At 42.6% G+C, this 17666-nt stretch overlaps 1 protein-coding gene across 5 annotated transcripts in view; it reads right to left on the minus strand.

The window, feature by feature from the left end:
* SEMA5B (semaphorin 5B) overlaps positions 1-17666 on the minus strand; it is a 281838-nt gene that overhangs the window by 56813 nt on the left and 207359 nt on the right. For all 5 annotated transcript variants that reach the window (XM_056349625.1, XM_056349623.1, XM_056349624.1 and 2 more), the window contains 6 exons: positions 16468-16566; positions 15439-15652; positions 12595-12880; positions 8183-8318; positions 4457-4664; positions 2079-2286 (listed from right to left, as the gene is read on the minus strand). In XM_056349625.1, coding sequence (XP_056205600.1) covers positions 2079-2286; positions 4457-4664; positions 8183-8318; positions 12595-12880; positions 15439-15652; positions 16468-16566 — 1151 coding nt within the window. The remainder of the gene's footprint in view (positions 1-2078; positions 2287-4456; positions 4665-8182; positions 8319-12594; positions 12881-15438; positions 15653-16467; positions 16567-17666) is intronic.

The raw sequence follows: 17666 nt of genomic DNA on the forward strand, positions 1-17666 counted from the left end.
TCCCTCCTTTTTTCAGGTACAGAGTCCGTCCACAAGACTCAGCCACGGGGCAAAGGATCCATTGCAATGTACGTAAGTACAGTAGCTGACCAGCACTCAAATTCAGCAAATTCTGACCTCCCACATCATCAAGTGTGTGCACCCACCATGCTGTCAGGGGACACCTGAGAGTCAGGAACACACCTATCTCGTGTACTTTGCTGTTGCCCAGTGGCTGGCATCAATTCCCTAAAAGTATCGTGAAACAAGCAGATGGAGGGAGAGTTTGAGTCTCCATCCCCCAAAGAGCTAGACTATTTCCTTATTTCACTGAAAAAATGCCTCCAGAAAGTTTGCTTTAGAAAAAACCAGCACTGGTACATAAGCTTCCCAGCAATTTCAGCCGGGACTCTGCCCTGCAATGCATAAAACAGGCTGCCTGCGGCCACCGGCAGACAAAGGAGCCTCTTTGGGGCTGGGTTTTTGTTTTTGCTGGAATAAGCTTATACTAGCAGGACACTGCCCTGTGGCCCTTGGGTCCTAAATAGACAGTGCTCCTGTGAGGGACCCCCACCTGTCTGCCCTCCAGCCACTGCTGCTTTTTCCCTGCTTGTCCCTTCTACAGGCAGTTGAGCAAACCCTCCCCACTTGAGTTTTAATGGAAGTGTCATACAAAGTACTTATGCAGGCTGAAACTGGGACACCATCTATAAATTACCAGAAAGCTGAACTCAAGATTAGGAAAAGAAAGAAAAGGAAGAACTCATTTCTCTTGAAACTGGATCATATACATGTATACACACATAAATATTCTCAAACTGAAACTCTCCAGGACAGCCTGAAGAGGACAGCTGGTATGTTCTACCTTTTCAAATCTCTGCTTTTAAGGGCTGAGAACAGGGTGGCATTTTCCAGCTGTGGTTCTCTTTCTCTTACTAAACACTTTTGTGTCAGCCTGTCTGTATAAGCAACTAAACTTTTACACATTAAACACTTCTGTGTTAAACTTGCAGTAATGACCAAGTTATATTTTCAGAAAGGGATAATTAAGAGGTTTGGTGAAGACAGAAAGAGCTGGCATTTTTATATTTAGACAGACATGAATGTAGTACAAGCTTATAGATAAACTCTACTTGTTGAAAATAAAATGATGATATTTTCTATATCGGGTTTTTTGGCAAGAGAACAGGGACATCTTGCAGTAGGCCATGGAGGAGGGAATCTGTTTCAATGTTGCTAACAAAATCCTTCCTCTTGTCTAGCACAGAGGACATCAGTTTCAGACAAAACTCTCATCAAGGAAAGCAAGGCAAAAGCAAGAGAGAAGAATGAAGAGTATTTTCAAGAGGTGTAAACAAGCAATCACCTGCAGCAGACCATGCTACATACTCAGGGAGATCATTTGAGCATATGCCTCAATCAGTTGGCACCATGCTCCTTTACCTGCCTAAATGGGGGGATACCATTTGGATGCAAAAACCTTCTACACATATTTCTGGGTGGAAAACTGCTCTGGAGCCAGGCCTGACAATTAAAAAAAAGTATTTTTTCCTACTCCCTTTAAAAGCTACAATCAAGGCACAGAATCTATCCAGGTGTAAGAGGTGTCACACATAGTTGAGATGAGCTATTGGTTTCCAAAAGCAATAACCAGTTGCCACGCAGTCCAGCCCTGCCTCATCAGTCGTTGGAGAGGTGATCACTCGGATAAGCCAGGATAGGCTGGCTGCAACCCAAATTTAGAAACCTGCAGCCATACAGTCAATAAGAACAACCAGCAAAACACATGGAGTTAATAAAAGCAATATTGACACATGAAGTTAAAAAAAATAAAAATGTAGTAAATATTGCAAGCCCTTCCTTGGTAAACATATAATAAATTTCTGATGAGAATGAATTAATATTTACAAAAAAAATATTGCTCATTCACATTGCTCCTGTTACGAATGTGTCTGTCAGGAGATGCACATTCAACAGTGCCTTTTGTCTTGTAGTCTTGGAAAAAAAGCTTTCTAAACTGAATCAGACTGGAATATGTTTCTGTGGTGCTCTTCTTTTGATCCTGAAGTGGAATATATCAGAGCTGTAAATTTGCTTACCCTTCTGTTCTGTACATGGAGCATCTCTCCAGAGGAATTTTTAGCACTCCATTATTTAAGCCCACAAAGAGCGACCTGTCACTGTGCAGGATTTGGAGACTCTTGATTGCTTCCCTTTGTCCATCAGGGAGGATCTGCATTTCCTCTAAATAACAACTCCTCAGGCTCCTGTTAGTGGTAGAAAGGGCCTTCAAGATGGTGCCATACTCTAATAGAACAAGAAACAAGGCACAAATAAATGTTGGAGGCATTGACTTCATTTAATACCTGCCTAAAGAGTGAAATATTCATGTCATCTTTACACAGCTGCTTTAAACCTAGTTCTGGGTCACCTGCTGCCCATGGTAGAGAGAGCTCCAGCTACATCGTTACAAGTCTCAGTAGTTCTCAGACATTACAGAAACTGCCTGTGAATGCATTTTAATGGGAACCCAGAAGGATATGAACCATCTGGAGAGTGAGTACCTGGAAATATTTCCCAGTTGGAGCACTGAGGCAGCAAAGAGTCTGGTCCTGTTACCAGTGAGTTACACAGCAAGGTGACCCAAGAGAGCAGGGATCATTTCTGGTGCCTCAAGTCTGTATTTTTTTTTTTGGTTTATGGAGCAGATCAGTGTGATTTGATGCCATGACAAATGACAACAGATGCAGCAGCCCTGCTGGAAGTCTCAGAAGGCTCCATAATGACGGCATGGGTTACGGATCTAATTGATACTGTTCCTGGAAGAAGCCGTCCTGCCAGCTTGACAAGGGGATGCTATGGCATGAGCAGCGCATACACAGAAATGTCTGTTTGCATTCACATTGCTCTTACCCAAACAATTTAAAGATCTGATAAACTGTGGGAGATTTATGCTGGAGAAAAGGGGGCAACCACACCTTTTTTTTCATTAAAACCCCAAAGAGGTCTCTCAGCCTTGATTGTTCCTGAGGTTTGATCTTTCTGTCCTGATAACTACTGTGTTGGTGCCAAAGCTCAGGAACTTACAGTAGCAGGGCTCGCTGCCACGTGAAGCTTCTCTTTCACTTAGAAAGGCCTTAAGTGTAGAACAAGCCTGAGGCTCAAGTTTGGGCTCGGTTTGTCTCAGGGTTTGTGTTCAGGGCTGCCTCTGGGCAGTGCTGTCTCTCCTGAAGCGTTTGACCAGTTTAAACGTTTCAGGTCCAGCAGAGATTACTCTTCAGTCACCACTAACCAGGGCCAGAAAGCAAACACAAAAAAGGAGGTAAGGTTATGGCAGTGGACCTTTCTGCACAAATGATATAAGGCAGAAAGTATCCCAGCTTTCTCTCAGGCTTTGTAGCTGGGGCTCCTCACTTAAAATACCAAGATATATTAAAATGGCAGAATCATGTTGTGTTTCCATTTAACTACAATCTTCTCACCATAATCAATGTCCATAGATGCTCCCATAGTGGGAACGTTACTAGAACACACCCAAGATGATCACTTTTGAAGTGGTGGTAAAAGCTGGACAAGTTATGAGACAGTCCTGGAAGATGGTAACATGAGAATGAGACAATGACTCTGCATTCAGATGTGAGATTAAACTAACACTTACGGAGGCAATCCATCTTATTCTAAAGTCAAAGCTTCTGCAGTAGAGGATAATGACATTATACCCATGAGGCCGGCCATATGCTCTGATTAATCAAACTATTTAATTTAACCTCTATCATTAGTATGAATATGGGCTAAGACAACCATTTGTAACACTTTGTCCTTCTTCAGCATCTTTAATTTATCCAAGATATCTGTGTTTTTCAGAAGAGGCAATGTGTCCTGCTAATTGGGGAATAGCAGTAGAAATCGAGAGACTAAGTCATATACTTAATTCTACTACAGGCTTGTCATGCTACCAAAAAAAATCGCTTGCCTCAGCTTCCCCATCTGAATTACATTTCTGCGCATGCCCAATCTCGAAAGCACTGGGAGTCATACACCAGCAGGCACATGGAAGCGCAAAGAAAGACTTAATTAAAACCTTGGGAAAGCCTGAAGGTTAAGTATTATTATTGCTTATTTAGAGATGAGTATGCCACGGTGCAACGAAGCAACTTGCATGCACAAAACCACAGAGTATTTCAGCAACCTTTGCTCTTCTCCACTGTTATGTATTCGCCTAAGTAGTTGAAACATGTTTTATAAAGGGAGAAAAATGTTGCTTTTAAACACAAAGTAGATTTATGATCTGCTCACTTGAGACTTTGCCTCAAGTCCTCGATCCTGCTTTCAATTTACTCAGGCAAACTAACTTCCATGCAGTTTTGTGCCAAAATGATATTGAATGACAACGGTGTAATGATATCATGACAGGCTCCAAGGGCTGCTAGGTCCACGAGCAAGTGGATGGAGCTTTCTTAAACCCTGACGCTCTTACCTGTTCCAATATACATCACGTGGTAGAGTGTATCCTTCCCCTGAACAATATCCACCACCAGTTTGGAAAAACGAATGCTGTCCTGAGTCACATAGGGGTCTACAGTCACCGGCTGCACGACATCGTTCATCAGGAACAAGCGCTGTGCATCCTGCAGGACTCTCTCTGTCAGGTTCTCATTCGGACTGTCATCACTCAGCGTCCTACACTAAACATGGAAGACTGAACTTCAGTACCTGCATTTTCTCCCCACTCCAGCAGCACAAGACCAAACACTGAAACTCTTCTGGAAACCCATGTCTGTTGATTTTCAGGGGAGGTGGGTCTGTATGAGGGTCACAGAATCAGGCCCTTAGCCTGATCACAGGTCAGTAGCCTAGCTTTGGTCTGTATACTTCAATTCTTTAAAAACGTTTCTGCCAGCTGGTCCACTGACCAGCAATGTGGTGTTTCATTCCCTTGTGATACTCTGCAGCCTGCACGCTAGAAGGGCAAAAGGCATTAACAAACAGAGCAGGAAAAGAAAGAATTAAAACTAGCTGTAGAAAGATTTAAAGCTAGCAGTGGAGAGAAATTTTTTTGTGGTGACAAATCCTTGAAGCACTTCAAATAATCTTCAGACTCCACCTGGCATCTTGGTCTGTACAATGCATGAAAACTGGAGGTTAAAAAACCTGAAAAATTGGTTGGTTTTGCATCAAAGAACTCAACTTGCCACGCCGCTTTTCTATGATGTGCTCCTTTCAGTTTCATCTGAAGCAAGGCCGGTTAGCCACCAGCTCCCCCCCTCCCCATACGCAGCTTTCATATCTTAACAGTGAATGGCAGACCAGCCCTTGTCCATCCATCCTCCAGCACCAAGGGGCGCACTGAAATAGAACTCAATGTCCTTGTCCATCCAGACTAGGGGGGAAGAGGAGAGCTCATCTTGTGTCCTTTAAACACTGGTGTAAGCCCTGCCAGGTGGATAGCACATTCTAAGACCTGAGTTTCTAGCTCACACCGATCTCTAGAATTCAGCATTTTCCAAAGCCAATAGATTAAACTCTCCATGCAGTTTTGTGGTTCATGTCAGTAGCCAGGGCTGGATCTTCACTCTCCCCTACAATGCCATGCACGGTGGGCAGATTTATTACTCTAAAAGACAGCCAGGTGACTGGTTATTTATTTTGCCCAAGACCATGGGAGTCTGTGGTACAACTAGAAATCCTACCAACTCCCATACTCAGTCCACGGACAACTTTCTCACTAAGTGAAGCACACACCTGAAAAATTTCACTAGAAAAAAACCCACAAATTTATTTCTCTTCATTTTGGGTCCAGGTGTTTGGGGTTTCCTTGGAAAAGAAGTTAATGTACTGCACATTAGGATGTTGATTTACAGCACTCCAGCTACACTGTGTACAAATTTCCCATGTGCATACTCTCAATATGCATCAAAGTAATTCTTTGCAGCATGGCTGCCTTTCCGAGGTGCACCATGCAGAGCTTCTCTTACAACATGCTGAAACGAGCTGACAGGAATTTAGCTCACATATACACAATAAATACGGATCCTAACAGCTGGTGTACTAAGTCCTACAATATTTTGGAGCTCGTGTGAACCAGGTGAACAGAGTGATCATCACCTATGAACATGGTCACCTTTTTATCAATTTAAGCATATTCCTGAGTAGCCAGATTAAGTAAACATCAGTGGGTTTTTGATGTGTCCTCAGAGAGGTTTCAATGCTTTTTTTTTCTATTGCAATTGCCTTTTTTAGTTCATGACTCATCCCACATTCTGAAGAGTTTTTAGAGATCTCTCTTCTGCTGTATCCTATACTCCTGGTTTACACTACTGTTTTGCTTTGGATGCTTTTCTCCCCACTCACTTTCCTTTCTATAGCATCACTGAAAGAGGACCCCAGTGGCAGGAATGTCATTGTTGGTTTTGTTTTCTGTTCTCATCAAGTCACATATAATCCTTTTGGTCTATTGGCAGCCCGCGTGCTGACACAGCATCCCTCTGGTTTGGTTTTATTTTGTTTTGTTCTAATTTCCTGATTATCTGCACTGCCCTGATCCTCTATATCCTTCAGTGTTTCTCCTTCCTCTCTGCAAGAAAAAAAATATTCTGGCATGCTTCCCTCATCTTCCTTTGTGAACACTGAGGCAAAAAAAAAAAATTTAATTTCTTTGGAATATCTCCCTCTTCTGTCACTAAATTATCCTTGTCATCTCCTAAAGGCCCTTCATTGACCTCTTGTTCCTCCTGTACTTGAAAAATATCTTAATCTCTTTTTGATATCTTCCTTTTGTCTGCCACGTATCTCCTTTTCCTTTCCTTATTTTCCTCTGACCGTTTTCTTTCATCCTGCTGCTGCAATCTTTGTACTCCATATCTTACCTGATACTTTTTGCTACATGGAAATGCTTTCCAGAGTCCTCTTCTATTCCTCCTGGGCTAGCCCAGCCAGGGACAGAAAGTCCTTGATTCTCCATTAAGCTTAATATTCCCTTTAAACTGGTGGGGAGGAGGCGGGGAAGCCTGTCCACGTTTGGCATGGCTGAGCCTTCAGTGAAGCTTTGTTTCTTGGTTTTGGGTGCACCAGGATGAGGGGGTGATCAAAAGCCCAAACCTGTCTCATCCTGTACAGGCAGAAGACCTCACTCAGGTGCTATGAGGGAATTCAGGAGGAGAAATCAGGTTCCTCAGCACAAACCCAAGCATGTCCCTGCCTGCAGCGTGGACCTGCCTCCCATCTGCTCTTGCTGTGATTTCAGGCAACTGCAGAGTCCTTCTTGGAAGGTCCCTGACATCACCAGCTTGAAGGCAGATGGCGTTTGCAGGCAGCCTCAGCACCTTTGCCATAGTAAAGGAGAGCCAGATTCACACATTTGGGCTGCAAGACTTCACCGTGGGGAAGCAAGGACAGGAAGACAAGTCCATCCTCCCTAGGGTTCCCCAGATGGGAAGGGACTGAGCTGTAAAATGGGCTCATGCTTCAGAAGACTCAGGGTTTCTGGGGCTCTCACACACACTCTCTGTACTGCACTGACTGCATCTGGGCATAAAGTGACTGAAGTTGTTCTGCAATTTTCAAATGGGCCTTAGCTGATAATCCTAGAAAGCTGCTCATTCATAAAGCCAAAGTTTTTTGAGGTGAGAAAGAACCCCTGTGACTATCCTCATGTGTCCTCTTCCACCAGTTACTGCTGCAACATGTCCATAACTTCTGGCTGAGCTACTGTGTCTTGGAAAGACATCCATCTTGCACTGAAAAACTGTAGCCTTAAGGGCCCAGCCCTATCAAGTGATGGAAAATTCATCACATCCTTACACAGTCACAGTGGTCAATTACCTTTCTTGTTTAAAAATATAGGTTGTCTCCATTCTAGTTTGACTTTGTCCAGCCTCAGCTTTCAATCCTTCCTAGTTTCAGTTGTCCCCTTGTGAGGATCGCATTCTTGGAGTTCATGTGACAGTGATGAGTGTAACAGGTTTTAATTATTCTTTATTACAAAAAATCTGAACATTCTTATTACCGGTAAAACTGTTCAATTTTTGCTCCCATGGTCTCAGTAACATGTGGCAAAGAGTCCCACAGACTAAACCACTCATAAATGTGGAGAAATATGATTTACCTGCACCGTGGGTCTACCTGGAAAAATGAGCACCACACAAACCAACCCACTGGAGTGACAGAATGTAAAGGGAACTGGAGAAAAGGGCAGCAGCAGTACCTGGAAATTAGGGATGGGGTTTAATGTTGGCAGCCAGGCTGATCTTGGGTTTTCTTGGTAACGGAAAGGGCCATTAAATGCCTGAGTAATGGCACTCAGATTGAAGGCACACACTGCTGAGGCAGCTATGCTGTTTCTGGAAAAGGGGAGAAAAAATTCAATTTAATCATTAGAACATTGACATTTTCATCATAACAGACATCAAACTCCACTCAAATAAAATAAATGTAAATTGCTAGGTAGGTGTACAGTGATACCAATCTCACAGAGTAAAAATAAATAAATATATTGTAAAATGCAGATGGCTTACATGACAAATTTGAGAATGAATTTTAAGCTTGGTTTTAAAAAGTCTGTGATTTAAGGGCCATGGAAGCAGTTCTGACAAGTAAGGTGAATACAGTTTAATTTGCATGGATTATTTGTGCCTGGTTTTATTTTTATTTTTTTACAACCCATCTATCTTTATTGATTACAAACAACCTAATTTTTGATCTCTTGGTGGTTCTCAAGGTGAAATTCTGTTTCTACAGGCTCCTGAAATCTCAAGCTATAAAATCTATCCCCTAATATTTTTTATGTCTATATATATATATGTATAAATAAAATACACACAAGCATGCATACACATGCAGAGGAAGGGAAAGGGTGACAGTGCAAACTAGACTGGTTGTTACAGCAGCTCAGCATGCAAAAAGGTCTTGCTAATATGTGAAAGCCTCTGTTTTCAATGATCACAGTTCACTTCTTTGTGTTCCCAGCTGGGAACAGCATCTGTCTCGGGCAGACTGTTCACCAGGCACGCACCAGCCAGGGGAGGCATGGCTAGGGAACTAACACTGTGGGAAGGACTCTTGGAAGGGAGTTGTTGTAGGAATGCTCCAATGCCCAGTCAGACTCACACACAGATCAGTTGGCCTTTGCCATTTTCAGTCACGGAAGACCCATTTCAGCAAGGTCCTGAGCAGGCTCAGATCCTTTTGTCTTAAGAGGGCTGGAGGGTGCTTCCCAGATGCTGAGGGCACCTCAGGGAAGCTGGCCCAAAGAAGGACATTTGCCAAGTGGTAACCTGAAATTTAAACCTGCTCTCAGCTCTCCCCTTCCCCTGTGTGGGTTTGGGGGTTTTTTGTTTTTTTTTTTTAAAGGAAAAGAATAACAATTAGAGAAAAAGATACCAGAATAAAACTAAAAATAGGGCTAGCACAAGAGACTGACTCGTCACAGTGTCTTTTAAATAACCGAAGCCCTGCTGTATGTATCTTTCTGCTAATTAAAGCAATTTGAATTCTCTGAAAAGAGCACATTCTTTTTTACTAAACCAATAATTACACTCTCTTGCATAAAAAAAAAGCCTTGCTCCGCAGTCCCAGGCTGAAAAGCAGAACAGATTCTTTCACAGCATATTTCTTCCGAGCAATACAACATCAGGAAGAACCTCTCATTCTCCTCTCCTGCCCCTGCCCTTTCCATCCCCGGAGTGATGGAGTAGCTAACTTTGAACATGTCAAAGCAATGCTGGGTGAACCTTTCTCCACTTTTGTCTGAACGCTGCTGACGCAGTGCATGCTCACAGACGGCAGCCCTTAAGACAGAGCTAATGATGGATGACAAGTAAATGCCTTCAGGCACACATGGAAAAAAAAAGAATGAGAAAGACAATGAAAAAGAAAAGAAAGAATAAAACCCAACTAGTCTAATAAAAATACTTTTTTTAAAAAAAAGAAGGATATTTTCAGGGCCCTGCTAAGGACTCCATAGTTTAGCCCTTTCCCTTTGCCAGAGAGGAAAAGGAAAGAGGTTTTCCATTAAATCTGTGGCCCATTTTCCTTTCCATCTGTGACCTGGCATATTTCCCATCCCTCCCTAACAAACGTTTGGTCCCAGTCTCAAGCCAGTGACATCAACTTGTGCAGCTGGCTCCTTGTCCTAGCATGAAGTGCAGTCTCCAGTATTCCCACCTCCTGCTTCCTGTGGTTAACTAGGTGGTTTAGAGAATGGGTTAAGTTCAGGGAGGTTTTAACACTGTCACTATTACCTCCCAGAAAAAAATTAATAGAAACACCTACAATATTTCATCAGCAGCTTCCCCAAAATGCTCTTTCCCACTGATTCATCTGGGTATAACGTAACGTGAAGCAATAAAGCTATATGGGGGTGTTTCCACAACCACTAATACCCCTTTGTTGTAAGATGACCCTAAATGCATTAAACAAGAACCTTGCAAAATAAAAATACCTTTAAACAAAAAATCATATTCTGTGATTTATTGGTATTCCATTATAAAGAAATTCAGGCTGGAGCATACATCAACCCTTTTTGGTATGCAGAGCTCATGCAGCATGAAATAAGTCCCAGTGGAAGTTAAAAGAATAATTACCATTATTTCTCTAGTCGGATGACAAATTGGAACATTTTCTCTTTGAACTCTCAGAAGAACATCATGTTGTAGACCCAAAATGCTACTTGATCTAACTTCAGCTATTATCAATAACTCATTTCTTCAATTACACAAATGTTACATATTAATTGTCCTCAGAAGATACAAGAGAGAATGTACACCCCTAATGTATGAAGGGTGACTTTAGTGTAACCCAAACGAGACAAGTAACACTCATCACACCTCACGTTAAACCTGGGAGACAGTCACAGCAGAAGAGAACTCTTCCAACCACAGCTAGCCTATGTCTCCCACCCTTACAGCCCCCAAACTATACCAATTTGATACATATAATACAGTAATTAATAATTTTCTTATTTCCAACTTCTCTTCTTGGTTGGATGAATGGACAAATGGATAGAAAGAACATTATCACTATGGGAATAGAAGTCCTCTCTGACTGAAAAAAAAAAAAAAAAAAAAAAGAAAAAGAAAAAGAAGTGTCATCTCAGAATCTCAGACACCCAAAGCAGTAGCCAGGTTTCCTTTTACTGTTCAAGAAGTTTGGCTAACATACTCTAGATATTTTTAGAGAACAACTCATGCCCCTTTCAGTCCCAGGACAGATTTTCCCCAAAGTCCACAGTCAAGGTGCAGCGCTCTATCATGTTTATTTTTTTGGTTGTTTCACCACTGGCTTACTTTTGGCTGACATTGGCAATGATTGTGCAGACACAAAACATGGAAGATAGATGAGGGTGGCCAAACACTGCCCTACTTCTTGGCATTTACAGAGTGGCTATAACATTCAGGCTCTGTTGACTCTCATGGCGAAACTCCCAACAGCGCTTTAGCTCACAAAATTGGGGCTGACGCTTTGTGACTTCAAGGGCCCTGTCACACCAGCAAGTGACACACCAAAATAGCAAGGCCTGTACTTCAGTGAAGCTTCACCTCTTTGGTTTGCTGTGGGCTTCTTGGAAACAGTCCATTATTCATATCAAACGGTACTCCATTGCACACAAAAACTCCAAAGAAGTTGGCTTCCCAGCATGAGGAAGGTACTTTGTTTGTCACGTGGAGTAACTAACTCAGATTTTCATTCTCTAGTTTACACATCAGGATAACACCCCCCTGGAGAACATGTATTATTGAAACTCAATACTGTGCAGACTGGTTATAGCTTGAAACTTATCATCCTAGCCTTGGGCTGCACAGGAAAAATTACTTGAGTTTTCCTGACTTAAAAATATACATTATGAGTTTTTTAATATATTTTTTAATTAACTCCTCTTCTCCTTTCTGCTTTCACAGCTACACTAAATCATTCCAATTACAAGTTTTTTCAATATCAAGCCAAGAAGAGGTGATTATAAAGTTTCAGAAATCATGCCTTCCCCTCAGAGTTCCAACACTGCTTTTGATTTGTGGACCTGAAACAGTCTGTAGCAGAGGTACAGTGCCCCTTGGAAATGTCAAATGCTGTGTAGCCTGCATGACCTTGCTTCTACAAAGTTTATTCAACAGCATTTTTTGTTGATTTCAGCCTAGGCTTTGTGATCCCATCTGCCTCATTCTCCTCCTTCCAGTCCTTCTCTCCCAAGCATATGTACCTGCTCATCTCATGGGCCAGCCCCAACATCTACACAATTCTGTCAGCTTGTCCAGGCAGTTAGCCTGGCTGAAAATTAATTACGTTTTGCTCCTGGGTAATTTTCAGACCAGCTTTCTGAGCTACACAAGTAGCATTGCTACTACAAAAAGTCAAAAGTCTGTCACAGCCCAGGTTTATATCAAATTAAGTTACCCTAGAACTGCACAGTCAGCTTTTATGGACTCCAGGAACCTATGAACCGTAGATTAAAAACATTGTCCTAAAGGTCATATTACCATGACGGATAACACAGACTTGTCTATTCCTTCATGTAAACCAAAGGATCTTTCAGAAATGATTGTGCAGACTGTCTAAGAAATTCAGATATTGTTAGTCTCAGACTGCTGGGGATAGAAGGGCAGTAAAAACAGTGCAACTTACACATTAGTAGTGAAGACACCATAGATCAGATCTTGCTCAGGAAGGTAGAAGGTGCTTTGCAATTCATTATAATAGAAAGGGATTTCTCCAGCCCGGGAGCAGTTCAGCCTGGCCTTCATGAAAGTTGTCCATGTGTCCTCCAGCAAAAATCTCCCCCCGATATCATTTTTGCAAACTCTTGCCACACGAGAATACACTGTTTTCCCACAGTCATGTTCTACCGCATTCTCTCGGAAGAAGAAGTAGGTGAACAAACCGATGTCGTAGGCAGCAATAAAGTTAGGCTCTGTAAAACAAACATTTGAAGAGACTTATACAGGTCAGAAATCAATCTGTACTCACTGACTTGCACGATGCATCACACTGCCAGCTCCCTTTATGCAGGCTGTCGAAGCTGGGACCACAGGGACTTTGGAGTTAGCAGAGGACATGGAAACAGTAGATGGGAATAATGATATATGGGGATACAGCTCTAGCTCCATTTTTCAGATCTTGGAAAGGCCCCTATGTTTCCCCACTCTATTGGCAAGGCTGCTACCGATTTCAGTGAAAGCAGAGTTCAACACTTTGCATATGCATGACTAGTCTCTGTACCTATACTCATTTTACAACATAAAGCCTTCCCATTGGGTTCCTTCACCTATTCACTGCTGAAGTGCACCTTATGATGTGTTAAATATGCTGCGTGCATCCGCCCAATTCCCCAGACTGCTGTACTGAAACATTCAACCTACTCTCCCAGTGCAATCACATCTGGCTTTTATCATGCAGCCTTTCCAGTTTCTAGGCACAAAAGATTATCTTATGTCTGCAAAACAAAACCATGCCACAGACTAACGGTACTGAAGTAAGTTCTCCTTAACGTTTTTTCTCCTAGAATTATGCTTATTATTTTCACAAAAATTAAAAAGAACCTGGAATTGGTTTTGTAGCAAATATTTGAACTGGGTATTTAACAAAGCTTTAAAGTGCATGGTCTTTTATCCCAACAGTTTCTTTGGCAAAGGGAAAAGATACGAATAATATTTGACTAAACAAAAATAAATCTTGTTGGTTTGATAGGGTGCTTTTAGAATGTTCATTTCTGAGTAATACTCAAAGAAGAAAGGAAAATACAGAATTCCTTTAATGCTGCATCCCAGGAGTGAAAGGAGAACAGAGTCGTGGTGAAGGAAGAGGAAGGCAGACTGATGCTGTGATGTTGCTGCAAGGCAGGTTTGGGAAGCAGACGATGGTACGGAGGGGAAGGCACCGCAGAGCATCTCCCCTCAAACTTTCTCCTTCAAACAGTGAACCTCAAAGAGACCATCGTGATCACCAGTCTGACCTTCTGACTAACATGAACCAGAGAATTTCACCCTGTAACTCCACCATCCGATCCAGTAACTAACAGGTGAACATCTTTCAAAGGAGATCCGATCTTACTGGACAATGTCACATGGATTTATATCCATCACTTTTCTCAGTGACTCGTTCAGCCGACTAAAGACTGCCCCAGCTGCAACCTGTACTACTTTCTCCATTTGACATTATCTGGTTTCAGCTTCCAATCACAGGCTCTTGTCATGACTTGTCTGCTAGATTAAAGAACTTTATCCTGCCAGAAATCTTCTCTTGATGTAAGTACTTCCATATCATGAACAAAACACCTTTTATCTCCTTTGCAGAAAGATAAATAAATTGAGCTCCTTAAGTCTCTCACTGTGAGGCAGGCTTTCCAAGCTTCAAATCACTGCATGGCTCTTCTTTGAATCATCTTCAAGTTTTCTGCTTCTTGTTGAAAAGTACCCAGAACAGGATGAAATTACTCCAATGTCACCAGTGCTGCACAAAGTTATAAATCCAAGAGTCACGTCAGTTTTTTCAATCACAGACTAGAAACTCAGATTCTGTTTGTTTTTCCTTAAGCTTCACTGTTCCAGTGTGGCTTCCTTCTGAATTCTTCATTCATGCACAGACAAGAGGCACATATTTCTATTGAGTGTATATGGGTTATGCTGCTTCTTGGTCCTAATTCAGTCTTGCCTGATGACAACCTTCTCCTAAAACTCTGGTTCTCCATACTGACTTCAATATGCCTGCAGCAGCCTAGCTCAGTCTCATTAAGCTCCAGAGAGTGCACAGTCCCACTGCTCGTATCTTTGATTGAAAGGTCCTGAAATCCAATAGAAAGATTCTGAATATCTTGTCAACTTACCTGGGTCAAAGGAGAGAGGGGAAATGGAATATTGGGGTCTCCATCACTACAGTCTCCTCAGATAAGATGTGCTTTGCCCCAGTCAGAAAGTGTGGACTCAATGCAAGAATTACTGGTTGAAATTCTATAGCTTGCTTGATGCAGGGTATTACCACACTGGGGTTACAGCTGCTTTTAATAACTATAAATCCACAACAGCATGGTTTCACATGGAACATAACGTGCTGTGAATTTTCTCATTTTCGGACTATCTTGCACTGAAACCAACCATCTTCATCTGAGTCAATGGAAGTAGAGGGTGCTTAACACTGTGCAGAACTAGGTCAACAATATGATGCTTTAAGTTGGTTTTGATCCTCAAATGTTTGAGTGGTTTTCTTGTTAAAATGATGTATTTGGTCATCTCACAAGACACAGACCCATACATATGTTAAGCAGCCTGTAAGACCCACTATGTTCTAAATCAACTTCTCTGAAATACTTCCAGGCTATTTTTAAATGTCTTCTAAGCTGCATCGATTATTGCACCAGAAGCCCTTCCCCATCGTAATTCTGGATCTCAGTATAAAAACAGAGGGAAAGATTTACAAGCCTGTCAAGCTGACTTTAATACTCCTCTTGCTAAGATATGACCCACATGACTTTACCATTGAGCCATTTGGAGTTGTATTGTGCTGTCCTAAGTGGGGGAACATTTCCAAGGCTGCGGTAAATAGCAGGATCCCGTCCAGAGAAATCAATTACAGTTGCAGCATAGAGTTCTCCTCGTGATGTAATCACAGCTGTCGAGTTATGCCGAGGGTCGTACGGGCACCGAGCCACTCCATTAATTCTGTCAATGATTTTGCTAAGATTTCCTACCTGTATTTAAAAAGAGAGAGGAGAGAATTTAAAGAGCATCTGGCTTTCTTACTGGTATAGAGAATTCAGTTTGCCCACGAGTACCTATGAGCAAAACCCTCATTTAAAAAAAAACAGGCAGCTATAAGAATGTAATGTCAGTGACGACTGTAAATTGATCTTTACATCCATCGTTTGCCAACGTAATAAGAATGTATTGTCAGTGATGACTGTAAATTGATCTTTACTTCCATCATTTGCCAACGTAAGAAGTTGTATCTGAGCCTCACTGATCCTATTGCTTTGTAAGAAGGGTAATTCCCCAGTCAATAAACCCTGTAGGGCCCAACCCACTCAGTTTAATCAGGTGTTCCTGCTGCTAGCACAGGGTTCTAATCTTCCACAGACAGCTCCTGAATGCATACTGCCATTCAAAAACATTAAAATAAACATTGCTCTGGACCTGCTTCTGCCTCCTTTGAAGACAAAGGGAGTTTTGCCATTTATTTTAAGGAAACATTTAAGTATTCAGCTCAGGAGTACTCACAGCTAAGCTTGTCTATATTCCCCATTTTCAACAGCATACCCAAGGTTTACACGAGCAGTACTTTATCCAGAGCCAGCTCACCCATAACACGAGATTCTTGCTCCCCACCTGCAGATACACCCACTGCCCCGAAGCAGCCCAAAGGGACACAAAGAAGAAAACCCAAATAATTTCAGACCAGCTACATTTAGAACATATTCTCTGCAGCCATCATGCCCTGCCAAATGACTGGCTTTCCCCAGAGCACGTGCCCAGCCCTCTCCATCACTGTAAAAGAGACAAAACAGACCTGTCGACTGGAACACACTGGTGAAAAGGCATTGGTACCACAGGTAAAAACCTTCTTGCCATAAACAATCAGCACTCGGACATAGTTCTGGCACTCTTCCTATAGGGACACAAGGCAGAGACAAATTTTTGAAAAGGAGACTGTGGAGTTGTTTATTACATTAAAAAAAAAATTACCTGTATTGCAGCTGGAATACACCTTCCTTAGCTCTAACTCGGACTGAGGGTTGTTGGATCAAGCAGTGCATAGCTGTAGGGAGCTAGCGGTCTAGGTAAGCAAGCCCAATTTGCTGGTTATTTCTCTAATCATAGCCCCGCACAATCCCTGGATAGGATGTTATCCATCAGGTTGGCTCTGTATTAGCTACACAAGTGCCACTTTCTGCTTAGATTGGAGGAGAAATCCTCCCTCTTTTCATGATGATACTTCTGACCTATTTTTTCCAGTAATGCTGCAGCTTTGAAAACGTTACCCAGACATAAACTCCAGTGAAGGACAGCAGGTCCATCTGCACTATAATTCACACCAGTGCCAGCAGGAAAACAGCAGGAACTTCTCCTTAATAGACCAGGTTGGTCAGGAGAATCTCGTGCTTGAACAGGCTGTTACTTCCTGCCTCCCACAAGGATTGTGTGCTGAGAATTTTCCATGGTAGAAGGAGTTCTTCTTTCAGGTCAGGCCAGTAAGAAACAGCAAATCCCCTCTTCTCAGCTGCGTGACCACTTGCTGTACAAATATGCAACTCCCTCAACACGCCAGTGCCCAAAAGCATGGGGTTCCTGTCACCCCATGCTGGGGCAGGGGTAGCAGCACAAAGCTGCAGCTGGCTTTTTCCAGAAAAATCTCCTTTGTTTTGTTGGAGAGAGCCACGGTCTCTCTCCCCACAAAGTCAGATCCAGAGACCTGTGGACTACAGATCAGGCTAACTGAGCATCTCTGGGGAGGTAAGCAGTGGGGGAGGAAGAGGCCACAGAAGGCAGGGACTTTCTAACAGTGCCCATGGGGAAAGGGAGGTGCAAGACTAGCATGCAACTCCCACAGGCAGTGCCAGACTTGAGAGCTGCCTGCCCCAAGGTTCATCCAAACAGCCCCGAGGGGAGATGTACAGTACCCTGGCATCAGCCTGCCTGCCCTGGGCTCTGGGGCCACCTCAGAGGAAAGGATAACAGCAATGGCTAACAAATGGCATCCGCAGGGCT

This window comes from Falco biarmicus, chromosome 8 (assembly GCF_023638135.1).
Source record: "Falco biarmicus isolate bFalBia1 chromosome 8, bFalBia1.pri, whole genome shotgun sequence".
NCBI lineage: Eukaryota > Metazoa > Chordata > Aves > Falconiformes > Falconidae > Falco > Falco biarmicus.